Source organism: Littorina saxatilis, linkage group LG3, assembly GCF_037325665.1.
Source record: "Littorina saxatilis isolate snail1 linkage group LG3, US_GU_Lsax_2.0, whole genome shotgun sequence".
NCBI lineage: Eukaryota > Metazoa > Mollusca > Gastropoda > Littorinimorpha > Littorinidae > Littorina > Littorina saxatilis.
In genome coordinates, this window is record NC_090247.1 from 41289235 (window position 1) to 41308570 (window position 19336).

General features: G+C 42.9%; 1 protein-coding gene and 1 long non-coding RNA gene across 2 annotated transcripts in view; both read left to right on the top strand.

Moving 5' to 3' along the window:
• The first annotated feature begins 815 nt into the window (after positions 1-815).
• Positions 816-7815, top strand: LOC138962391 (uncharacterized). Its single transcript, XR_011454496.1, has 4 exons — positions 816-889; positions 1190-1306; positions 6160-6456; positions 6855-7815. It is a non-coding gene; the product is annotated as an uncharacterized lncRNA (long non-coding RNA).
• Positions 7816-10811: 2996 nt separating this feature from the next.
• The window catches only part of LOC138960913 (serine-protein kinase ATM-like), a 92313-nt gene continuing 83788 nt past the window's right edge, over positions 10812-19336 (top strand). The window contains exons 1-2 of the mRNA XM_070332546.1: positions 10812-10824; positions 11336-11521. Of these exons, the coding sequence (XP_070188647.1) occupies positions 10812-10824; positions 11336-11521 (199 nt within the window). The remainder of the gene's footprint in view (positions 10825-11335; positions 11522-19336) is intronic.

Consider the following 19336-nt stretch of genomic DNA (forward strand, 5'->3'; position numbering starts at 1 on the left):
CCGGTTGAGTTTTAGTGAAATTAAAAGTCGTACTTGGTAAGGTTTGTTAGCCTATGCTCTTTCTTGATGCCGTATTTTTACATACATTTTATATATTTATTTTGTAAAAACGTTGTTGATACAAGATCTATTTGCAGGAGGATCGTGCCGCCTAGAGCTGATGTTCATTTTCTTGATAGACTTTACAGATTGAACAGATCATGGCGGACCCACGTATATGTTTAAAAGTTATTAGGTTTACCGTGTAAATTATATCTAAAATGGGATGATTTCATAAATGAAGCCATTAGCCTGAGATGATCGAGGGCAGTAAGAGAGAGTACACAGTACACTTCACTTTCCTTTGAGTAATGGACTATTTTGTACACAACTTTTAGAGAATTGAAAGCACAGCTGTCCTCCTGTTAACTATCCCAGTCAGGGTAGCCGTCAATCAGCAATTTTCTTGATATATATGGGCAACATATGGATGTGAATACTTTTGTTCATTCTGGTTGTTGGTGGAACTAAAGGAAGTATTGATGGGGCATCATCTTTAATGCTGCATTTGACCACATGGAAGGATACACCCCATTTTGGACACCACTTTTGCAGGCTTTAGAAGTCCCTGTGGATTTGTTTGTGATTGCTTGAAAGTTGAAGTATTGCTTAAAAGTGCTGAACTTTTGAGATCATTTGAGGTCATTACATTTACAATGACCATAATCACACACCAAGGAATACCCTTTAGTCTTGGCATTTACAGCATGAATTGGAAAATTGTACAAATTGCAAATGGTTTCTGTCATTTTGTTCAAATAAATTTGTTTATTTTCAGATCATGGATAACTTGTCTGACCTAGCAGCTGTATTGCGGGGATTTGATACTGATAAAATCACAGGTCGAAAGGTATATATTTTGTGTTCCCTTCACTCTAGCTGTAGCAGAAAATTGCGCCAAAAATAAGTGTAATGGTAGCAGAAAATATAAGGAACCTACGCATTTTTTGGGCTAATAACATGTTTTCTTTCTCTTGTAGGTTCTGGATATATATATATGTGTGTACATGAGTTCACAGACTTTTTTGTGTACCCCCCCTCCCCCATTTTGACGTTAGCTAGGCTGGTTTTGTTTGGTTATTTTTGTGCTGTTTGTTTGTTTGAAGCCATGAGATGAAACTGGTATGCATGTGTGCTCTTCTGCTTGCAGAAAGCTGGTGAAAACTTGACAAGATTACTTTCAAAACCATCAGTTTGCCATGCTTTGACACAGCACGGTGAAGATAGAAGAGGAAGGGGGCAGCTGACATGGGACAGTGTGCTAAAGGTTTGATTGTGGTTTATCTTGTCTTGGCAGTGACGACAATACAGTGGAACCCCATATTTAACACCACCCCTCACTTTTTTTTGCCTTTAAGACCAGCGATTTTTGTTTGTTTAGGCGGTTCCACAAAGAGTCTGTGTATTTTGCAGGGTTCGTACAGGTGCTTGAAATCCTTAAAAGTGCTTGAATTTTGAGGGGTCAGTTTCAAGGCCTTGAAAGTGCTTAAACAATTGGCAAGATCCTTGAAAGGCACTGTAACACCCTCATTTTTCAATAAAATTGATTGAAATTTTGGCCAAGCAATCTTCGACGAAGGCCGGACATCGGTATTGCATTTCAGCTTGGTGGCTTAAAAATTAATCAATGACCTTGGTCATTAAAAATCTAAAAATTGTAAAAAAAAAATTTTTTTATAAAACGATCCAAATTTACGTTCATCTTATTCTTCATCATTTTCTGATTCCAAAAACATATAAATATGTTATATTTGGATTAAAAACAAACTCTGAAAATTAAAAATATAAAAATTATGATTAAAATTAAATTTTCGAAATCAATTTAAAAACACTTTCATCTTATTCCTTGTCGGTTCCTGATTCCAAAAACATATAGATATGATATGTTTGGATTAAAAACACGCTCAGAAAGTTAAAACGAAGAGAGGTACAGAAAAGCGTGCTATCCTTCTCAGCACAACTACTACAGTAAAACCTGAGTCTAGCGGACCCTTGTTGTAACGGCCACCTGCTACATACGGACAGTTTATCATGGCACGAACACGATTTCAACAATAACTAACCTTTAACGGGCGGACACCTGCCACTTACGGACGCGGACACGATTTTTCGGACCGTAGGAAGTGTAAACACTGTCACAAACGGACACAACGTACATAAAAACGCAACTTCGAAAACTCGACTGTTATGCAGTCAGTGCTCGGCAGCCGTAGCCGTAGCACAAATGGTTGTTGATTGGTTGTCCTGTCCCTTTTCTGACCAATCAGTGGCTTGTTTAGATGGAGACCCACTTTCGCTCACTCACTTTCGCTTCGCTCACTTTCGCTTTTCCGCATTGTGGATACAGTCACAACCAAAAGCAACAGTAGACTACTGTGTTTGAAAATGGAATCTCCAGCAGGAAAAAGAAAAGCGTTGACTTTAGAGCAGCGTGTCGCTGCCTTGAAAAAACTAGATAGCGGCCAATTATGCCGAGATGTGGCGAAGGAGATGGGATGTGGTAAAACACAGATCGCGAGGATCAAATCGGAAAAAGAAGACGTGATGAAGGAGTGGGAGTCAGGTGCGCGAATCGACCAAAAAACTGTGAAACGTCGGAAAACGCAATATGAAGACCTGAACAACGTGGTATGGGAGTGGTTTTGTACTGCAAGATCGAAGAATCTGCCTGTCAGTGGACCACTTATACAGGGAAGAAAATGCAACCATTTATCATTTACCACTCCCCCCTTCCCCCCTCCTACTAATCTCTCTCTCGATCTCTCTCTCTTTGTAAGCAATCGTTCGAAGGAAACAATAGTTAGTTGGTCGAGACACACTGCGGAATTTCCCGTTGAATGACTGATGAAGAGTCAGCTATTTTTAGCTTTGCGACGTCCGACTTGCGTAAGTTTGAATGCACAGTGTGTGTAGGGAACGGGGTAGGTGCTAAGGTGGGGGGGATGTTGTTGTTGTTGTTGTTTGCTACATGTATCATTTGTTTACTCACATGTTCAGTGAGTCTCATGTTCAATCCAATAAATACATACTACAGGACTGACAAAAAGTGTCTTGTTCATTTTACGTGCTCTTTGTAAAATATTGCCCCGGCCCCTCCACCTGTGAAGAAGGGACACCTGTCTAATAGGGACACTATTACCATTCCCCAAGGGTGTCCGTTAGAGACAGGTTTTACTGTACCCCGCTCTTCTTGTCAGTTTCACTGCCTTTGCCACGAGCGGTGGACTGACGATGCTACGAGTATACAGTCTTGCTGAACAATTGCATTGCGTTCAGTTTCATTCTGTGAGTTCGACAGCTTGACTAAATGTTGTATTTTCGCCTTACGCGACTTGTTGGCTCACGTAAGTGTAGCCTATGCGATGCTAACTTTTGTCTGTCTGTGCGTGCGTGCGTATGTATGTATGTATGTATGTATGTATGTATGTATGTATGTATGTATGTATGTCTGTGGTAGAAACTTTAACATTTGACTGAACACCGAAATACTAATTTTACTTGGTTATTATTCAAGCAACAGCTTCAAAGTATTGAAGCAATGATCAACATTTCGTCGGCACGTATGTAGTTAAAGTGTGTATCCAAAGAAAACGGGTGGTGGGGGGGGGGGGGGGGGGGTAAAAACAGCTGACTGGTTTGTGTCGTGTGTGGTATGTAGACCAGGTCAGGGGTCAAGGTTAGGTCAGATCGCGTGAAGGATTGTGGTATAGATACAGTTATCACCGAGCTGCAGTTCGCCGATTCGGAGAAGATGACTCATGATTTCACATTGTTCGGTTTCGTAGCTCCAGAAAAATAGATAAAGAAGATACCAAAGGAGATTTCCTACAGGTTAATCTGCACAGCGTGTTTCCAGTGTTTGCGCGAGGAAGCGCTGTCGAAAGCTCAGTGTCGATCTGGCCATCTGGCAGTCGTGTCCCCGTAAGTAGGCTACAGACAGACAGATCTAGATCTAGTGTCTCGCACTCTTGCACCGTCAGTTATGCTTACTGTGTGTGTGTATGTGTGACGGAGTGATTGAGTTTGTGTTACTGTTTGTCGATTTCTTACGTGAGCCGTGAAGGCTTCGCCTCTTGTTTTTATCTTCAGAAGGTCATGAAAGTCCTTGAAAAGTCCTTGAATTTTAGAACAAAAAAACTGTACGAACTCTGATTTTGTGCTTTTGGTGACTTTTTTGTAAGGGTGATTGGAAATTAAGCCTTACTCTGTAGCTCCTTTAAATTCTTTCTGGGCACCATTTTTTGGTAGTATTGTATTGATTTTTACCCTTTTTATATTTAGTCAAGTTTTGACTAAATATTTTAACATCGAGGGGGAATCGAAACGAGGGTCGTGGTGTATGTGCGTGCGTGTGTGTGTGTGTGCGTGCGTGTGTGTGTGTATGTGTGTGTGTGTGTGTGTGTAGAGCGATTCAGACTAAACTACTGGACCGATCTTTATGAAATTTGGCATGAGAGTTCCTGGGTATGAAATCCCCGAACGTTTTTTTCATTTTTTTGATAAATGTCTTTGATGACGTCATATCCGGCTTTTCGTGAAAGTTGAGGCGGCACTGTCACGCCCTCATTTTTCAACCAAATTGGTTGAAATTTTGGTCAAGTAATCTTCGACGAAGCCCGGGGTTCGGTATTGCATTTCAGCGTTGTGGCTTAAAAATTAATTAATGACTTCCCGCAGTGGGGCACTGCGGTTATGAAATTAAAGGCCCCTCCTGTTTTTGGAACCGCAGGAGCTTTCTAGTTTGCTGTTAGGTAGATTTTTGGTTCCTCTTTCCTGTCATGCTCTCTCTTTCTTCATGAATTCTTTTCTTTTTTCTGCCTTCTTGCTCATTCACCTGTATTTTTTCCAAAAATCTCTTCTCTTGCCGCTTGTCTCGCGATTCATGTATAGTTTAATCTGTTAGTGTTCTGATGTAAGTCCAGCAGTAGATAGGTTAAGCCTATTTTAACATACTGGAAACTGGTAATCTTCCAGTAGGTATTAATTTAGTTTTACTAAAGCCTGCTGGGACACAAGTAATGGGTTAGTGCATTTGTAAACAGGAATCGCTTGACAAGTGGCCCCCTTCTTCCCCCCTTCCTCGTCCTGATATGGCTCTGCGTAGTCGGCTGGACGTTAAGCAACAAATAAACAAATTAATGACTTTGGTCATTAAAAATCTGAAAATTGTAAAAAAAAATAAAAATGTATAAAACGATCCAAATTTACGTTTATCTTATTCTCCATCATTTGCTGATTCCAAAAACATATAAATATGTTATATTCGGATTAAAAACAAGCTCTGAAAATTAAATATATAAAAATTATTATCAAAATTTTTTTTTCGAAATCAATTTAAAAACACTTTCATCTTATTCCTTGTCGGTTCCTGATTCCAAAAATATATAGATATGATATGTTTGGATTAAAAACACGCTCAGAAAGTTAAAGCGAAGAGAGGTACAGAAAAGCGTGCTATCCTTCTCAGCGCAACGAATACCCCGCTCTTCTTGTCAATTCCACGGGCACTGCCTTTGCCACGGGCGGTGGAGTGACGATGCTACGAGTATACGGTCTTGCTGCGTTCAGTTTCATTCTGTGAGTTCGACAGCTACTTGACTAAATATTGTATTTTCGCCTTACGCGACTTGTTGTTTTTTTCAAATGTCAGTAAATGTAAAAACACCATTTAAAATTGTTAATTGTACTGTGAAGCGTTTAGTCATTCTGTCGGCCTGAAACTAAAACAACACTGAAAACCAGTCATCACCAAGTCTACATTTAGTAAGGCTTGGCTAGCCCAAACCCAGTAACTCAGACGTCTTGGCGGAACATGCGAATGTTGTACCTAATATGCATGCACTGATTTTGTTTGTTTATGAGCATATTTTCAGGGTAAACATGTCATATCTATATATTTTTCATTTAAGATTAAGGAGAAGATATGTACAACCATAGACCTATATTAGATAGATAGGAAACTCCTTCACTCCGCCTGCGAGGATGGTCGCCTACTGCAGGAAAAGGTAACTGCGTATGCCACGAACTGTCCGCAGTAGTGTAATACCGTCCCTTGCAGAGCTCTTCTCTGCCGGAGATACAATTTAACCGATTCTGTTCGGCTTCCTGTTTACATTTTAGCGCTTGTTGTGGGATAAAGGATGTCGACAAAAGAGGATTTTCTGAAGTGGGACGACTTGCCACTGGAGTACAATTTTGGAGAATTTACGGAGGATGATGTGGAGTCGAGTGAAAGCGGTTCCGAACCTGAAAGTGACGAAATCGCAAGCGAAACGGTTCTTTGCCTCCTGCAAAGCGTCAACGTTCGTCTGCGAAGAATTTCAAGTGTCCCGATTGCACCAACAGTTAATAGTTATGCATCTATCAGCGGTTTCAGAAGACATGTCACCAAGAAACACAATAAGCCACATTTGAAAGGTAAGACTCCATATATATCTGCGCGTGTGCGTGTGTGGTTCATAATTATTATCATAATAATATATATATCTAACTGAAACACCTACCCTAATAAAATAAAAATGTAAGTTATTATAGTATTACATGGAATACCAACATACCAATCACAGTAAAACCGTGTTATCAGTGGACCTTGAAGCCTAACAGATTAATGCATCTCCTGAAAGCAGTGAAGTAGGAATTTGTGAATGGGGATTTCTGTTATAGTAGACATCTGTTTGGGAACCTGCATACTTACAGAACATGTTCATTTTAGTTTTTACATGATGAGCAGTAAACATGAATTGTGCTGTGTATCCTGATGTTAAAATATACCTGACTGCATTCAATAAGTTGTATGTTATCATTCTCTGTTTCAGCCAGTGAGCATTGAATTGACAACGGTGACACCCAGTCTGATGCAGTTGCAGTTTTAGACGGACTGGTTGAGGGAGACTGCTGTGACGCTGAGAGGAACACCCGCCTAAGCAATGCAACCTTCAGAGACCTGGTCATCAACGCTATTAAAAGGATTGAAGAGGATGCCTATATTAATATATCTTCAGAGAAATCATCTCTTATTGCCATAGCGGCAAGTATCGTCTCAAGAGATGGCAATGTGGATGAGATGATGAAACATTTAAGACTTAATAAGCTTCACTCGTGCGTCAATAATAAAGATGCAGGGTGCACAGATGTGGACAAGGTACCATGAACTTATGAATGATATTCCTTAGGTTCAGGACTGAAGGTATTCATGTTCACAGTCACTTTATGCAGCATGTGCATCTGGTAGACATAGCTTAAATCAGTATTCAGATGGCTAGCATGTTTTGGACATATTTGGCAGTCCATACTGATCTCTTTCCTCAGTACTTTCAGTGTATGGGTACAGGTGAACTGATGTGTGGAGTGCAAGCACTTATATTTGTGAACTGAACTGGTTATGTTGTCCTGTCAAACTCTGTGAAAAGTCCAGAAGCAGAATAATGGTTTTCTTTTCCATTGTCATGTGCATTTTTTGGTACTGCAAATATTCTGATGCTTGTGTGAATTTTAAACTGTGCTCATAAAGACATATGCATAGTGACGTATACTTCATTCATTGTGACTGCATTAACTGCCTGCTCTTTGTTTTTTTGTGTGTGAATAAATTAGTTTCTTGTCATACAGTGTCATCAAGTTTTGGAATGAAGGTGATGATGCGTACTTTCTTTTCTATCACCTCTCCCTATTTTAGTGTTTTTTTGTTTTGTTGCATACACAATAAATAAGAACAAAGCAAAGAATCAAAAGTTTTCTGAGTAATTTTTATTAAACACAACACCTGTCATCAGTTAAACTAAGTTAATCTTTAAAATCTTCGGTTCCTGATGAATCGGGATCAACAGTTAGCTCCGCACACAGCAGTCCAGGGCAGTTCTCAATCAGAAAATCACCCCACTCCCTAGGTTCTGCTGGAGCACCCTCGTCAAGATTGAAAAATAAAAAGGAAATACATAGTAATTTAATCAACTTGATATTTCCAACAACAAGTACAGAAGTAGCCTTGGAAATGTGTGATAGAAAGACTAGTAGGTCCTTTCGAGGCAAAAACTGAAAAAGGCTCTGCCTAGTGACAATTTCTTTGGCCCCGTGAAAATAAAAGACACACAAAATTTGCATCTGTGGGGTGTTGTTGTTGTCATTGTGTTATGTTATTATGTATGGCTTTGCTTTTAACTCTGTCTCACAGTTGGGAACAGGAGAAATATGTAGTTAGTCCCTCCTTCTTGCATTTCCCTTCATAAATCCAGGCTACTGGACATACCTAAATTTGGTCATCCCTTCTACATTCAAATCTGCTGACAATATAGTGTATTATTTTAAATTTAAATTATGAAAAATACTTACTGGATTCCCGCAGTGGGGCACTGCGGTTATGAAATTAAAAGCCCCTCCTGTTTTTGGAACCGCAGGAGCTTTCTAGTTTGCTGTTAGGTAGATTTTTGGTTCCTCTTTCCTGTCATGCTCTCTTTTTCTTCATGAATTCTTTTCCTTTTTCTGCCTTCTTGCTCATTCACCTGTATTTTTTCCAAAAATCTCTTCTCTTGCCGCTTGTCTCGCGATTCATGTATAGTTTAATCTGTTAGTGTTCTGATGTAAGTCCAGCAGTAGATAGGTTAAGCCTATTTTAACATACTGGAAACTGGTAATCTTCCAGTAGGTATTAATTTAGTTTTACTAAAGCCTGCTGGGACACAAGTAATGGGTTAGTGCATTTGTAAACAGGAATCGCTTGACAAGTGGCCCCCTTCATCCCCCCCTTCCTCGTCCTGATATGGCTCTGCGTAGTCGGCTGGACGTTAAGCAACAAATAAACAAACAAACAAACTTACTAGATCTGAGTACAAAACTGCAACAACTTGTCTTCCTCAGTCTTCATATTCCTTTCTTCAGCATTCTTTCTGCATGCTGCATCATGTTTAAATCTCGATCCTTTCCGAGGCATTCCAACACGTTTTCCGCCGCCCCATCTGGAAAATCATTAAAATAATGACAACATAAACATATTACATATGCCTCTACATAACCAATTAAATGTGTTTCTGATTCCTTGTTGCAACACTCTTTGCAAACAATAATTATTATTATAAGTATAAGATTAACAGCTCACCACTAACAAAATTGAAAAAAATGTGTACGCTTTGACTTTAAGGTAACTGTAAATCTGTTAAATTATCATTATTATATGAAATTACAGTCAGATAAACAGCAGTACAGATATGACACATGTACAGATGAATTGTGCAGGAAAAACCCTTTCTTTTTATATATATATGACATGACATATTTTATGATTTATTTGACTCTTTGATTGTTGGTAGAGTCATGCAGCAATAGCTCTTAGACTAGGACTGAAATTCTGTTATCATCTGCAAGTATGTCCAAATATCCCAACTTTAATGCAATTAAAGTAAGAAAAAGAAAGGAACCATGGATGCTTCTTGCTTTCAAAAACATAATTATTAACACCATTACATTTTTTCTGAAATTTTCAGAATTTTTCTGTTGAAGATATTGATTGCAAAATTTTTGAAAATTAGCAAAAAAAGACGCATTTTCGAGGCTTCCCTGCTGAAAACATTTTAATTCTGAGACTTGAGGAGACTTTTTTGTATAAATCCTGGACTTCATGTTTAAAAGGTTTGCTGTCATGCATTATATATCATAAACAAATTACGGCGGGGATGTAGCTCAGTCGGTAGCGCGCTGGATTTGTATCCAGTTGGCCGCTGTCAGCGTGAGTTCGTGTTCGGCGAGAGATTTATTTCTCAGAGTCAACTTTATGTGCAGACTCTCCTCGGTGTCCGAACACCCCCGTGTGTACACGCAAGCACAAGACCAAGTGCGCACGAAAAAGATCCTGTAATCCATGTCAGAGTTCGGTGGGTTATAGAAACACGAAAATACCCAGCATGCTTCCTCCAAAAACGGCGTATGGCTGCCTAAATGGCGGGGTAAAAAACGGTCATACACGTAAAATTCCACTCGTGCAAAAAACACGAGTGTACGTGGGAGTTTCAGCCCACGAACGCAGAAGCAGAAGAAGATAAACAAATTACAGCACAAACAGGGCAGCTTTAAAATCAAATGCTTCTTTTTTGACTCACATGCGAAGCAAAAGTGAGTCTATGTACTCACCCGAGTCGTCCGTCCGTCCGGAAAACTTTAACGTTGGATATTTCTTGGACACTATTCAGTCTATCAGTACCAAATTTGGCAAGATGGTGTATGATGACAAGGCCCCAAAAAACATACATAGCATCTTGACCTTGCTTCAAGGTCAAGGTCGCAGGGGCCATAAATGTTGCCTAAAAAACAGCTATTTTTCACATTTTTCACATTTTCTCTGAAGTTTTTGAGATTCAATACCTCACCTATATATGATATATAGGGCAAAGTAAGCCCCATCTTTTGATACCAGTTTGGTTTACCTTGCTTCAAGGTCAAGGTCACAGGAGCTCTTCCAAGTTGGATTGTATACATATTTTGAAGTGACCTTGACCCTGAACTATGGAAGATAACTGTTTCAAACTTAAAAATTATGTGGGGCACATGTTATGCTTTCATCATGAGACACATTTGGTCACATATGATCAAGGTCAAGGTCACTTTGACCCTTATGAAATGTGACCAAAATAAGGTAGTGAACCACTAAAAGTGACCATATCTCATGGTAGAAAGAGCCAATAAGCACCATTGTACTTCCTATGTCTTGAATTAACAGCTTTGTGTTGCATGACCTTGGATGACCTTGACCTTGGGTCAAGGTCACATGTATTTTGGTAGGAAAAATGTGTAAAGCATGTGAGTCGTATGGGCTTTGCCCTTCTTGTTTATGTATTTTTCTTGTCACAAAATTCAACTTTTGCACATTGGACTTTGAAACTTTTCGGCCCTGTTGAATAATTTCACTCGTCGCGATATAACCTTCGTGGTTGAAAACGACGTTAAACACCAAATAAAGAAAGAAAGAAAGAATAATTTCACGGGACACCGTTTTCAATTTTAATTTCAACAATAACAACCAGCGTAAATCAGTTAAAACTTCAAAACGAGTTTTATTATTTACAAAGTTAGTGAATTCTTGCACCTCTGCCGATTTAAAAAAAATCCACAATGAATAATTTCATCATGAAAATGGAACCATCGCGTGTTGGGGCATGAAAACGCCATTTTTTCCTCAAAACCGTGCCCGGTGGGGTAACCGACTGCCAACTTCGATGCTAACTTACATCGGTTTTCATGAGTGTAGGTGTCATTTTTGAAAGTTTTGTCTTTTTTTATACTGTGACATTAGATCAGAGATTTTAATCAGTAGCTATCTTTTCCTATAATTCTCTCTTGTTACTTTTACAGGGAGTGATTAGGTATGTGTTACTGGAGATTGAAAACATGCAAAAGGCGAAGGAGACTGTTGCAGCGGCAACGCTCACCAGTCGTGAGACTAGGAAGCGAGAGATCAGCACTGTCTTCAAGTTGGTCCTACGTTCAGCAGAAAAATGTGAGGATGTGTATGGTGCTTATGTATGATAATTTTGACTCAGTGCGTTTGATTTAACACTATGGTTTTCTCGCTTTTTCTTAAGTTACAAGGTACATGTTTGTTTTGCTTCTTGTGGGTTATTCAACTTATTGTTTAGCTACCCTGTGTTCTTTGCAAACTAGCTTGAACTTGAAGTACTTAAAGTGATTGACTTATAAATAAATATTGCTATTCTGATAGACACGAGGGGGAATTTGGTGGTTTTGATTGGATAGTCTCACACAGCCCTATTTCGATCATCGGTCCATATTTCCACGGAAGTTGCTCAATATCCTTTATATTTACAATAACACAAAAAAGTATGCTTCCGGTTTCTTATAAGTGGATGAAGAACTTGCATACCTGGCCAGGTTTGCTTCTGTAACTGATCGACAGACAATGCAATTTACAACATTTTTGTTCCAGCGTACTGTACATGAAATTCAATCCATGTTAAATCAGTTCTCTAACAGGCAAAACACCTTGCAAAATTCAAGTAGCTGCATTAAATTACATATCTTACCCAACTCACATGTAGCAATTAACCCTAGTTCAGTGCTGGTAACGCTGTACGCGTCCCCTTGGTAACAAGGGAGACAACTCTAAAAAAGAGTGACCAATACCCATTCTGGTATCAAGTCCAGACCAATACTGAGTCTGTCTTCCGTATGCGTGCGCATATGGCGCCATGTTTTCATTCCTACCTCAGCGCTCAGTCAAGTTGGTCGCTATTTTGTACGCTCTGGCTGTTTTACAGCCGTTGTCACTGAGTCTTTTGACTTTGTTTCATTCCTCTTGGTTTTCTACTCTTCGTTTTGACTTCGCTACAATGTTGAGGTGAGATCTTTCCTTGTTTTTTCATGATTTTGGCGACATTTGTGATAGTGCCAGGAAGAGGCATACTCCCAAACAGGTGGCTGCTGAGGCCTCTCCGTCTAGGAGAACGCCTAGGAAATCTAAACAAACCGGCCAGGCTGTTGTTTCTGTTTTAGAACCGACCTCCAAGACCTCCAAGAAATGTATTGATGTTTTGGTCGATTTACCGGCTACCTCCATTTTGCCTGTTAGGTCCTCGGACAAGGTCGTTCATGAAGATAAGTCTGTTAAAAGGGACTTCCTCTTCTGTGGGTTCTGGTTTGGCTTCTGCGGACGTAGCTGCTTTGCTACTTTCGCTCAGTTCGCAGGTTACATCTTTGGCTGCAGAGATTTCTTCCACGAGAGTGGAGCTTCGGGCTCTTCCTTCCGGGGTGACGGATGTCGCTTCGCTGGCCAAGGTTCGCCCTTCCCCTTCCGCCACGTTCACGCACGTGGATGTTCATGCTTCACAGGATGCTGATGACCGTCACTTCCTTTCGTTGAGTGGTCCGTCTTCCGGCGTTCCAGTTCAGTCTAAAGGTATGTCAGCTACGCAAGTAGCCGGGTTCTCCGGCCAAAGGGTAGCGCGTTCTCAGGAGAAAGCCCCCTCGTACTCCGTCGGGGCAAAAGTTCTGATCTCTGGGCTGGCCAATTCCGCTCAGGCGGTCGGTCAGTTCAGGGTAAGGACCCTGAGAAGCGAACGGAAGTCTTGGTGCACCCAGCCTTATCGGAAGATTTGGGCCAGGGTGTGCAGCTTCCGCTTCCGCCCTGGGGGGAGGAAGAGGGCAGTAAAGCTGACTCCCCGTTGAACTATGGTAGTCAATGTGGGGGTCAGCTTCCGGATTGCACGGATGTGCATGAAGGGTGTACTGATGATGGTGCTTCCGCTATAGGGGAATGCACTGAATTCAGGTTGCCGCAGAAGCTGTCAAACGCTGTTGCGTTGGCAGCTGAAACGGCTTTCAAGTATTTTGAGGAAGGGGTGGTTGAGTCTAAGGCTCAGTTTGTTCCACCACCTTCTGCTCTCAGTGATTTCAGGGGTTCCAAGGAGGGTAAATGTCCTTTCCGGTTTCGGGAATCACCGTCTGTGGCCTTCGAGATGTCGAAAGTTCTGATGAAATTTCGCCCTCAGTCGAGTACTCAGAGCTCTACTGTGCCTTTGTTGTCACAACACAGTGAGGCACCTGAGTCGGCTAAGCCTTGGCTTGCTCAAGCTGATCAACAAGCTCCTTCTTGTTCGGCTGGCTTTCGGAATTTCAGTTTTAATAAACAATTCTAGAGAATTGTGTATCTTATATTTGAGTCTTTCGTGTTTTTGACATTGATGCATTTAATGGTTTTAACGAGTTGCCTTTTGTTTTATCATTCTGGTGTTTATCTAGATGTGCTGTGTATCTTATAAGAAGTTCTTAAAAGTTCGAAGTTATTTTAGCATATAGGTTTTTTATGGTCTTAACAGTTAAACATGTATTACGTTATCATTAAGATTCATGCTTTGTTAGCACTAAGCAGTTGTTTTAATCAGTCTGGTTTTCTCTTGTTTTCATCTTATGAACATTCTAAATGTTAGACTAACTTATTGTCTTGTACAGAATAACAACTGTGTGAAAGGTGCTATCTATATATATATATACGACTAGTGTCTGTGTGTCTGTGTGTCTGTCTGTGCGCGATGCACGGCCAAAGTTCTCGATGGATCTGCTTCAAATTTGGTGGGCTTATTCAGAGAGACCCCGGACACAACCTCATCGATGAGATATTTCAACACATGCTCTCAGCGCGCAGCGCTGAACCGATTTTGGTTCCACCTCAGCTATTTTGGTTCCACCTCAGCTACCCGGGCCCCCATACCGACACACCATAGCCGCTACACCACATCACAACGCCAAAGTTCTCGGTGGATCTTTTTCAAATTTGGACACCGTATTCAGCTACACCCCGGACACAATATCATCGATGAGATATTTCAACACGTGCTCTCAGCGCGCAGCGCTGAACTGATTTGGGTTTTTGTGTTCATTTCACCATTATAAGTAACTCTTCCTTATCTTCTCCAGTGTTTGGCGTTTATCTCCCTTCCTTCGTGTGGCTTTCCCGTTCAGTTGTAAGTTACTACTATTTTTAGAATGTCACTGCGCTGTCCACTGCGCTGAGCGTCTTCGGATATTCCCGGCGTTCTGTTACTGTTACTATTTTTAGAAGGTCAACGCAGTGTACAGAACGTAAATTGGACCCGTAAATTATCCTCACTGTAAAAGTGCAAAGGTCGAATCCATTTATAGCCACGCGAAAAATACACTGTCATCTATCTCTCTATAGATACGGCTTCTCTGTGTTTTTGTGTGTGTGTGTGTTTGTGTGTGTGTCTCTATGTGAGCAACACCTGTGCATTGTTCAGTTCTGTTTGTGATGTGGTCTGGCGGCTTTTGTGTAATTTTATGTACTGGCCTTCCTTTGAGAAGCCATAACTTGCTCAGTCCTGTTTGAGTGGAGTTCGCCTCCACAGGTGATTAACACGGTTACATTCGTCGACAAGGATGTTACTCGATATGGTCAGGAATGGCATTATGGCCACTGAATAATTTTCGTGCTGTTCCCATTCCACGAATCTGGGAGGGACCTAAGCTTGGCGGGTCCATTGTTCGGACCCGGCGAAGCCGGCGTACGGCTCTTAAGTACTTCTTCCCGGCAAAGCCGGCTACCCGGCGAAGCGGGTATTCATTCTAGTACTGAATGAAAGAGTGTGACATGAAGTTCTTGTACATCATTGTAAAGAGTGTGAATGACGTTTTAGTTTAGATGTCAAGCGCTTAGAGCAAGCCTTTTTAACGAAAGTTTTTGATTTAGCGCTATATAAATGTTCTTATTATTATTATTATTATTTCAAATTGGGTACTCAGCCTATCAATCTGATTGTCAGCTCTTCCGGTTACACTGGAACTAGCCACTCTGAGGGAGGATGGGTATAGTGGGGACAGGCCTGTCCCCTATACTGAAGCCTCCCTTTTGGCATTGGAGGAAACTGGAAGGTCTCTGTTGGAGTTGGCTTCCGTGTCGGAGTCTCTCCAGAGATCATTGTCAAGGTCGATTGCAACTTCGCTTGATCAATTTGAATTTCGGTTTGATGCCTCCTCGGAGGATGTGACTACCCTTTAGCCAGGGTTTCGCAGGAACAGATGAATCTTTCGGCCAGACTGTATACTCACGCAGTACATTCTCGCAGATCGGCTTTTCTAGCTGGGTCTAGGATCAGAGACAAAGGCACGATTGATAATCTGAAGGTCTCACCTTTCACGGAGAGCTCTCTCTTGGGTCGTACATCTCTCGATGCTCTGCAAAAAGAGACTCAAGATGCAAGGGATTTAGCCATTGCTCGTATTGTGCATCAGGGTTTCCAGAAAGCGCAGAGCAAGTCTCAGGTTCAGAACAAGGCACAGCCTTCTTCCTCTGGTGGGGGCAAGGCACAGAACCAGAGCACTTCTTCTCGAGGTAGGGGGCGAGGTGCTCCTTATCAGAAGAGGGGCTCTTCTTTTGGTGGTTCTAGGGGGTCGGGGCGTAATCCCCACCCCCAATGATGCCTTCTCGAACCGCTGATCCCTGTAGCCCCCACCTTCGTGGTGGCGGGCGGCCCCTCCAGGGCTCTCGCTTCCTGGTCACACATGGTGGCCAGCGAGTGGATCTTAGGGATAGTGCGTTCGGGATTCCGTCTTCTCTGGGCAGAGGGAAAGGCTCCTCTGACCAGGATACCTCCGCCTTTCAAGTTCCCAAGAGACCCGGAGGCCAAGTCAGCTGTGCAGGGAGAGGTGACTTCCCTCCTTTTGAAAGAAGCGATCGAGGAGATTCACGATCAGGGGTCTCTGGGGTTCTATGGCAGACTTTTTGTTGTCCCCAAAGCTTCAGGGTCATGGAGACCGGTTCTCGATTTGTCAACTCTGAACAGATATCTTCGAGTTGTGAAATTCACAATGGAGACTCCTGCCTCTGTGAGAGAGGTTCTCCGGCCAGGAGACTGGGCCACTTCTGTCGACTTGACAGACGCCTATTTCCATGTTCTCATGCACTCGGCGGACAGGAAATGGCTGCGCTTTCGCTGGGGAGAGAAAATTTTCAAGTTCCGAGCTCTTCCTTTCGGTCTCTCTCTCTCCCCTTGGATATTCACCATGGTCATTCGTCAGCTCTGTGCCCTGGTGAGACAGGAGAGTGTGCGTTTGAGGGCATATCTGGACGACTGGCTGATTTTACATCAGGACCAGGACCTTTGCAGAACGCACACACAGAGGGTTCTCAGTCAGGCATGGCAACTCGGCTTCACAGTGAATCTGCTGAAGTCGGAGTTGGAACCGTCCCAACATTTCACTTATCTGGGGATGGAGTTCAACACCTTGAATTGGTCAGTCCGTCCTTCTCAGAGAAGGGTGGACAAGTTGCAGGCTTTGATTCGCTCTCTTTACGGAAAGAATCTATCCACGGCTCGGGAGTTGTCCTCTCTGCTGGGTCAGATGGAATCTATGGCTCCGCTGGTTCCTCTTGGCAGAGTTCACAAAAGGCCGTTTCAGGCAGCTCTGCAAGCAGAATGGAACCAAGCGACTCAAAGCTGGAATGTCCAGGTCGAGTTGGGGAGTTGGTTCGGCCGTACCACGTGTGTGTGGCTCCTTCCCTGGGTTTCTCAGGGAGTCCCCATTGCTCCCCCTTCCCCGGAGAATGATCTGTTCACGGACGCCTCCCGGACAGGTTTGGGAGCACATCTGGCAGAGCAGACAGCGTCAGGTGTTTGGGACGCCAATCAGGTCTCTTGGCACATAAATGCACTGGAGTTAGAGGCTGTTGCTCTTGGTCTTCAGGTGTTTCTGCCTCTTCTGACAGAGAGTCATGTCAGGTTACATACAGACAACATGACTGTAGCGGCCTACATAAACCGCCAGGGTGGGACTCGGTCTCAGAGTCTGTCAGACAGCGCTTGTCGCATACTGATATGGTGCAACACTCATCACATCCTTCTGTCAGCAACATATCTGAAGGGCACTCTCAATGTTTTGGCAGATGCCCTGAGCAGGGGGGGACAAAGTCCTACATTCAGAGTGGACACTGTCCCACCAGGCTCTACATCGTCTCTGGGGCTCAGGTGAACAAGCCGTTCATCGACTTGTTCGCGACAAGGTTTTCTACCAGACTACCTCTCTTTGTGTCACCGTTCCCGGACCCTCAAGCATGGGGGGTAAACGCACTCGAGATGGATTGGTCAAGTCTGGTGGCCTATGCCTTTCCTCCCTTTCGCCTTCTGGGCAGAGTTGTGAGAAAGGCAGACATAGAGAGGCCAGCGCTGGTTCTGGTTGCTCCTCTTTGGCCCAGCCAGCATTGGTATCCAGATCTACTCCGTCTTGCAGTTCGTCCTCTAATTCCACTCGGCGTAAGAAAGGGCGATCTGTTACAGCCTCGGTCAGGCATACCGCACGAAAATCCACAAGCGCTACAGCTTCACGGGTGGATTCTGTCAGAGTCTCTCTGCTCCGTTCAGGGGCCCCAGCTTCAACTCTGAATTTGGTGCAGCATGCTCACAGGGATTCAACCAACTCAGTGTATTCTTCACACTGGGCGGCTTGGTCGAAATGGTGTTTGGAGAACGGCGTTGATCCTCTCTCTCCTAGGTCTATGCAGGTGGCCAACCACTTGTCCTGGCTAGCAGATCAAGGAGGTTCTCCCTCTTCTCTGCGAGTTAGGAGATCTTCGATCTCTTCTACTCTTAAGCAGTTAGGTCACAAGATTAACCTGAGTGGGGTTATTGCTAGTGTCATCAAGGGCGCTTCTCTTGACACAGCTTGTTCCAAGGCACAGCTCCCTGCTTGGGACCTGTTTTTGGTTTTGCGGTTTCTTGCTTCTGATGAGTTTGAGCCTCTCCATGCAGCCAGTTTGGCTAATGTGACGCGAAAGACTCTTTTCTTGGTTTTACTTGCTACCTCTAGGCGGGGTAGCGAAGTTCATGCGTTATCGGGACTTTCGAGGGATATTTCATCAGAAAAGGATGGTTCTATTTCTTTTAAATTAAGACCTGACTTTCTTGCTAAGAACCAGAAGCCTGGTCAAACATCCCCTCTTATTCGCATTCCCCCCTTGAGCAATGTTCTTGCTCCTGGAGACCCTGATGTATTTAACTGCCCCGTTAGAGCTCTCAGCAGCTACCTGTCTCGGACTTTGCCTATCCGCTCTGAAACACAGAAACTGCTTTTTATCTCCCTCAACACGGTTCGAGGGAAGGACATTTCGAGAGTCACTTTGGCCAAGTGGGTTTCCACAACGATTAGGCAGGCCTACATCTGGTGGCAAAGCCAGTCAGGCAATAATCAGACAATCTTGCCTCTGACTGCGGCCAGAGCTCATGAGGCTAGAGCCTGGGCTTCGTCGTTAGCGGTTCTCCGTTCTGGGCGCCTCTCAGAGGTCCTTGAGTCGGCTTACTGGCGCTCTGAAGATGTGTTCATCAACTTCTATCTGAGAGATGTTGCTGGAACTCGACAGGATGGCAGTTCTGCGTTGCCAGCTTTGGTAGCGGCAGGACAGGTCCTTCATTCTTGATATGGTGAGTGCCCTCCACCTATAGTAGCAATCTGCTATATGTGAGTTGGGTAAGATATGTAATTTAATCAAAAATTTTAGTAATAAATTTTCATTTGATTAATATACTTACCCAACTCACATCGTTTATTCCCTCCCGCCTCCCCGCTGTCGGGGGTATATATTTCTAAAAAAAGAAGTGAGTTGGGCTTCGGTTAGAATGAAAACATGGCGGCATATGCGCACGCATACGGAAGACAGACTCAGTATTGGTCTGGACTTGATACCAGAATGGGTATTGGTCACTCTTTTTTAGAGTTGTCTCCCTTGTTACCAAGGGGACGCGTACAGCGTTACCACCACTGAACTAGCGTTAATTGCTATATGTGAGTT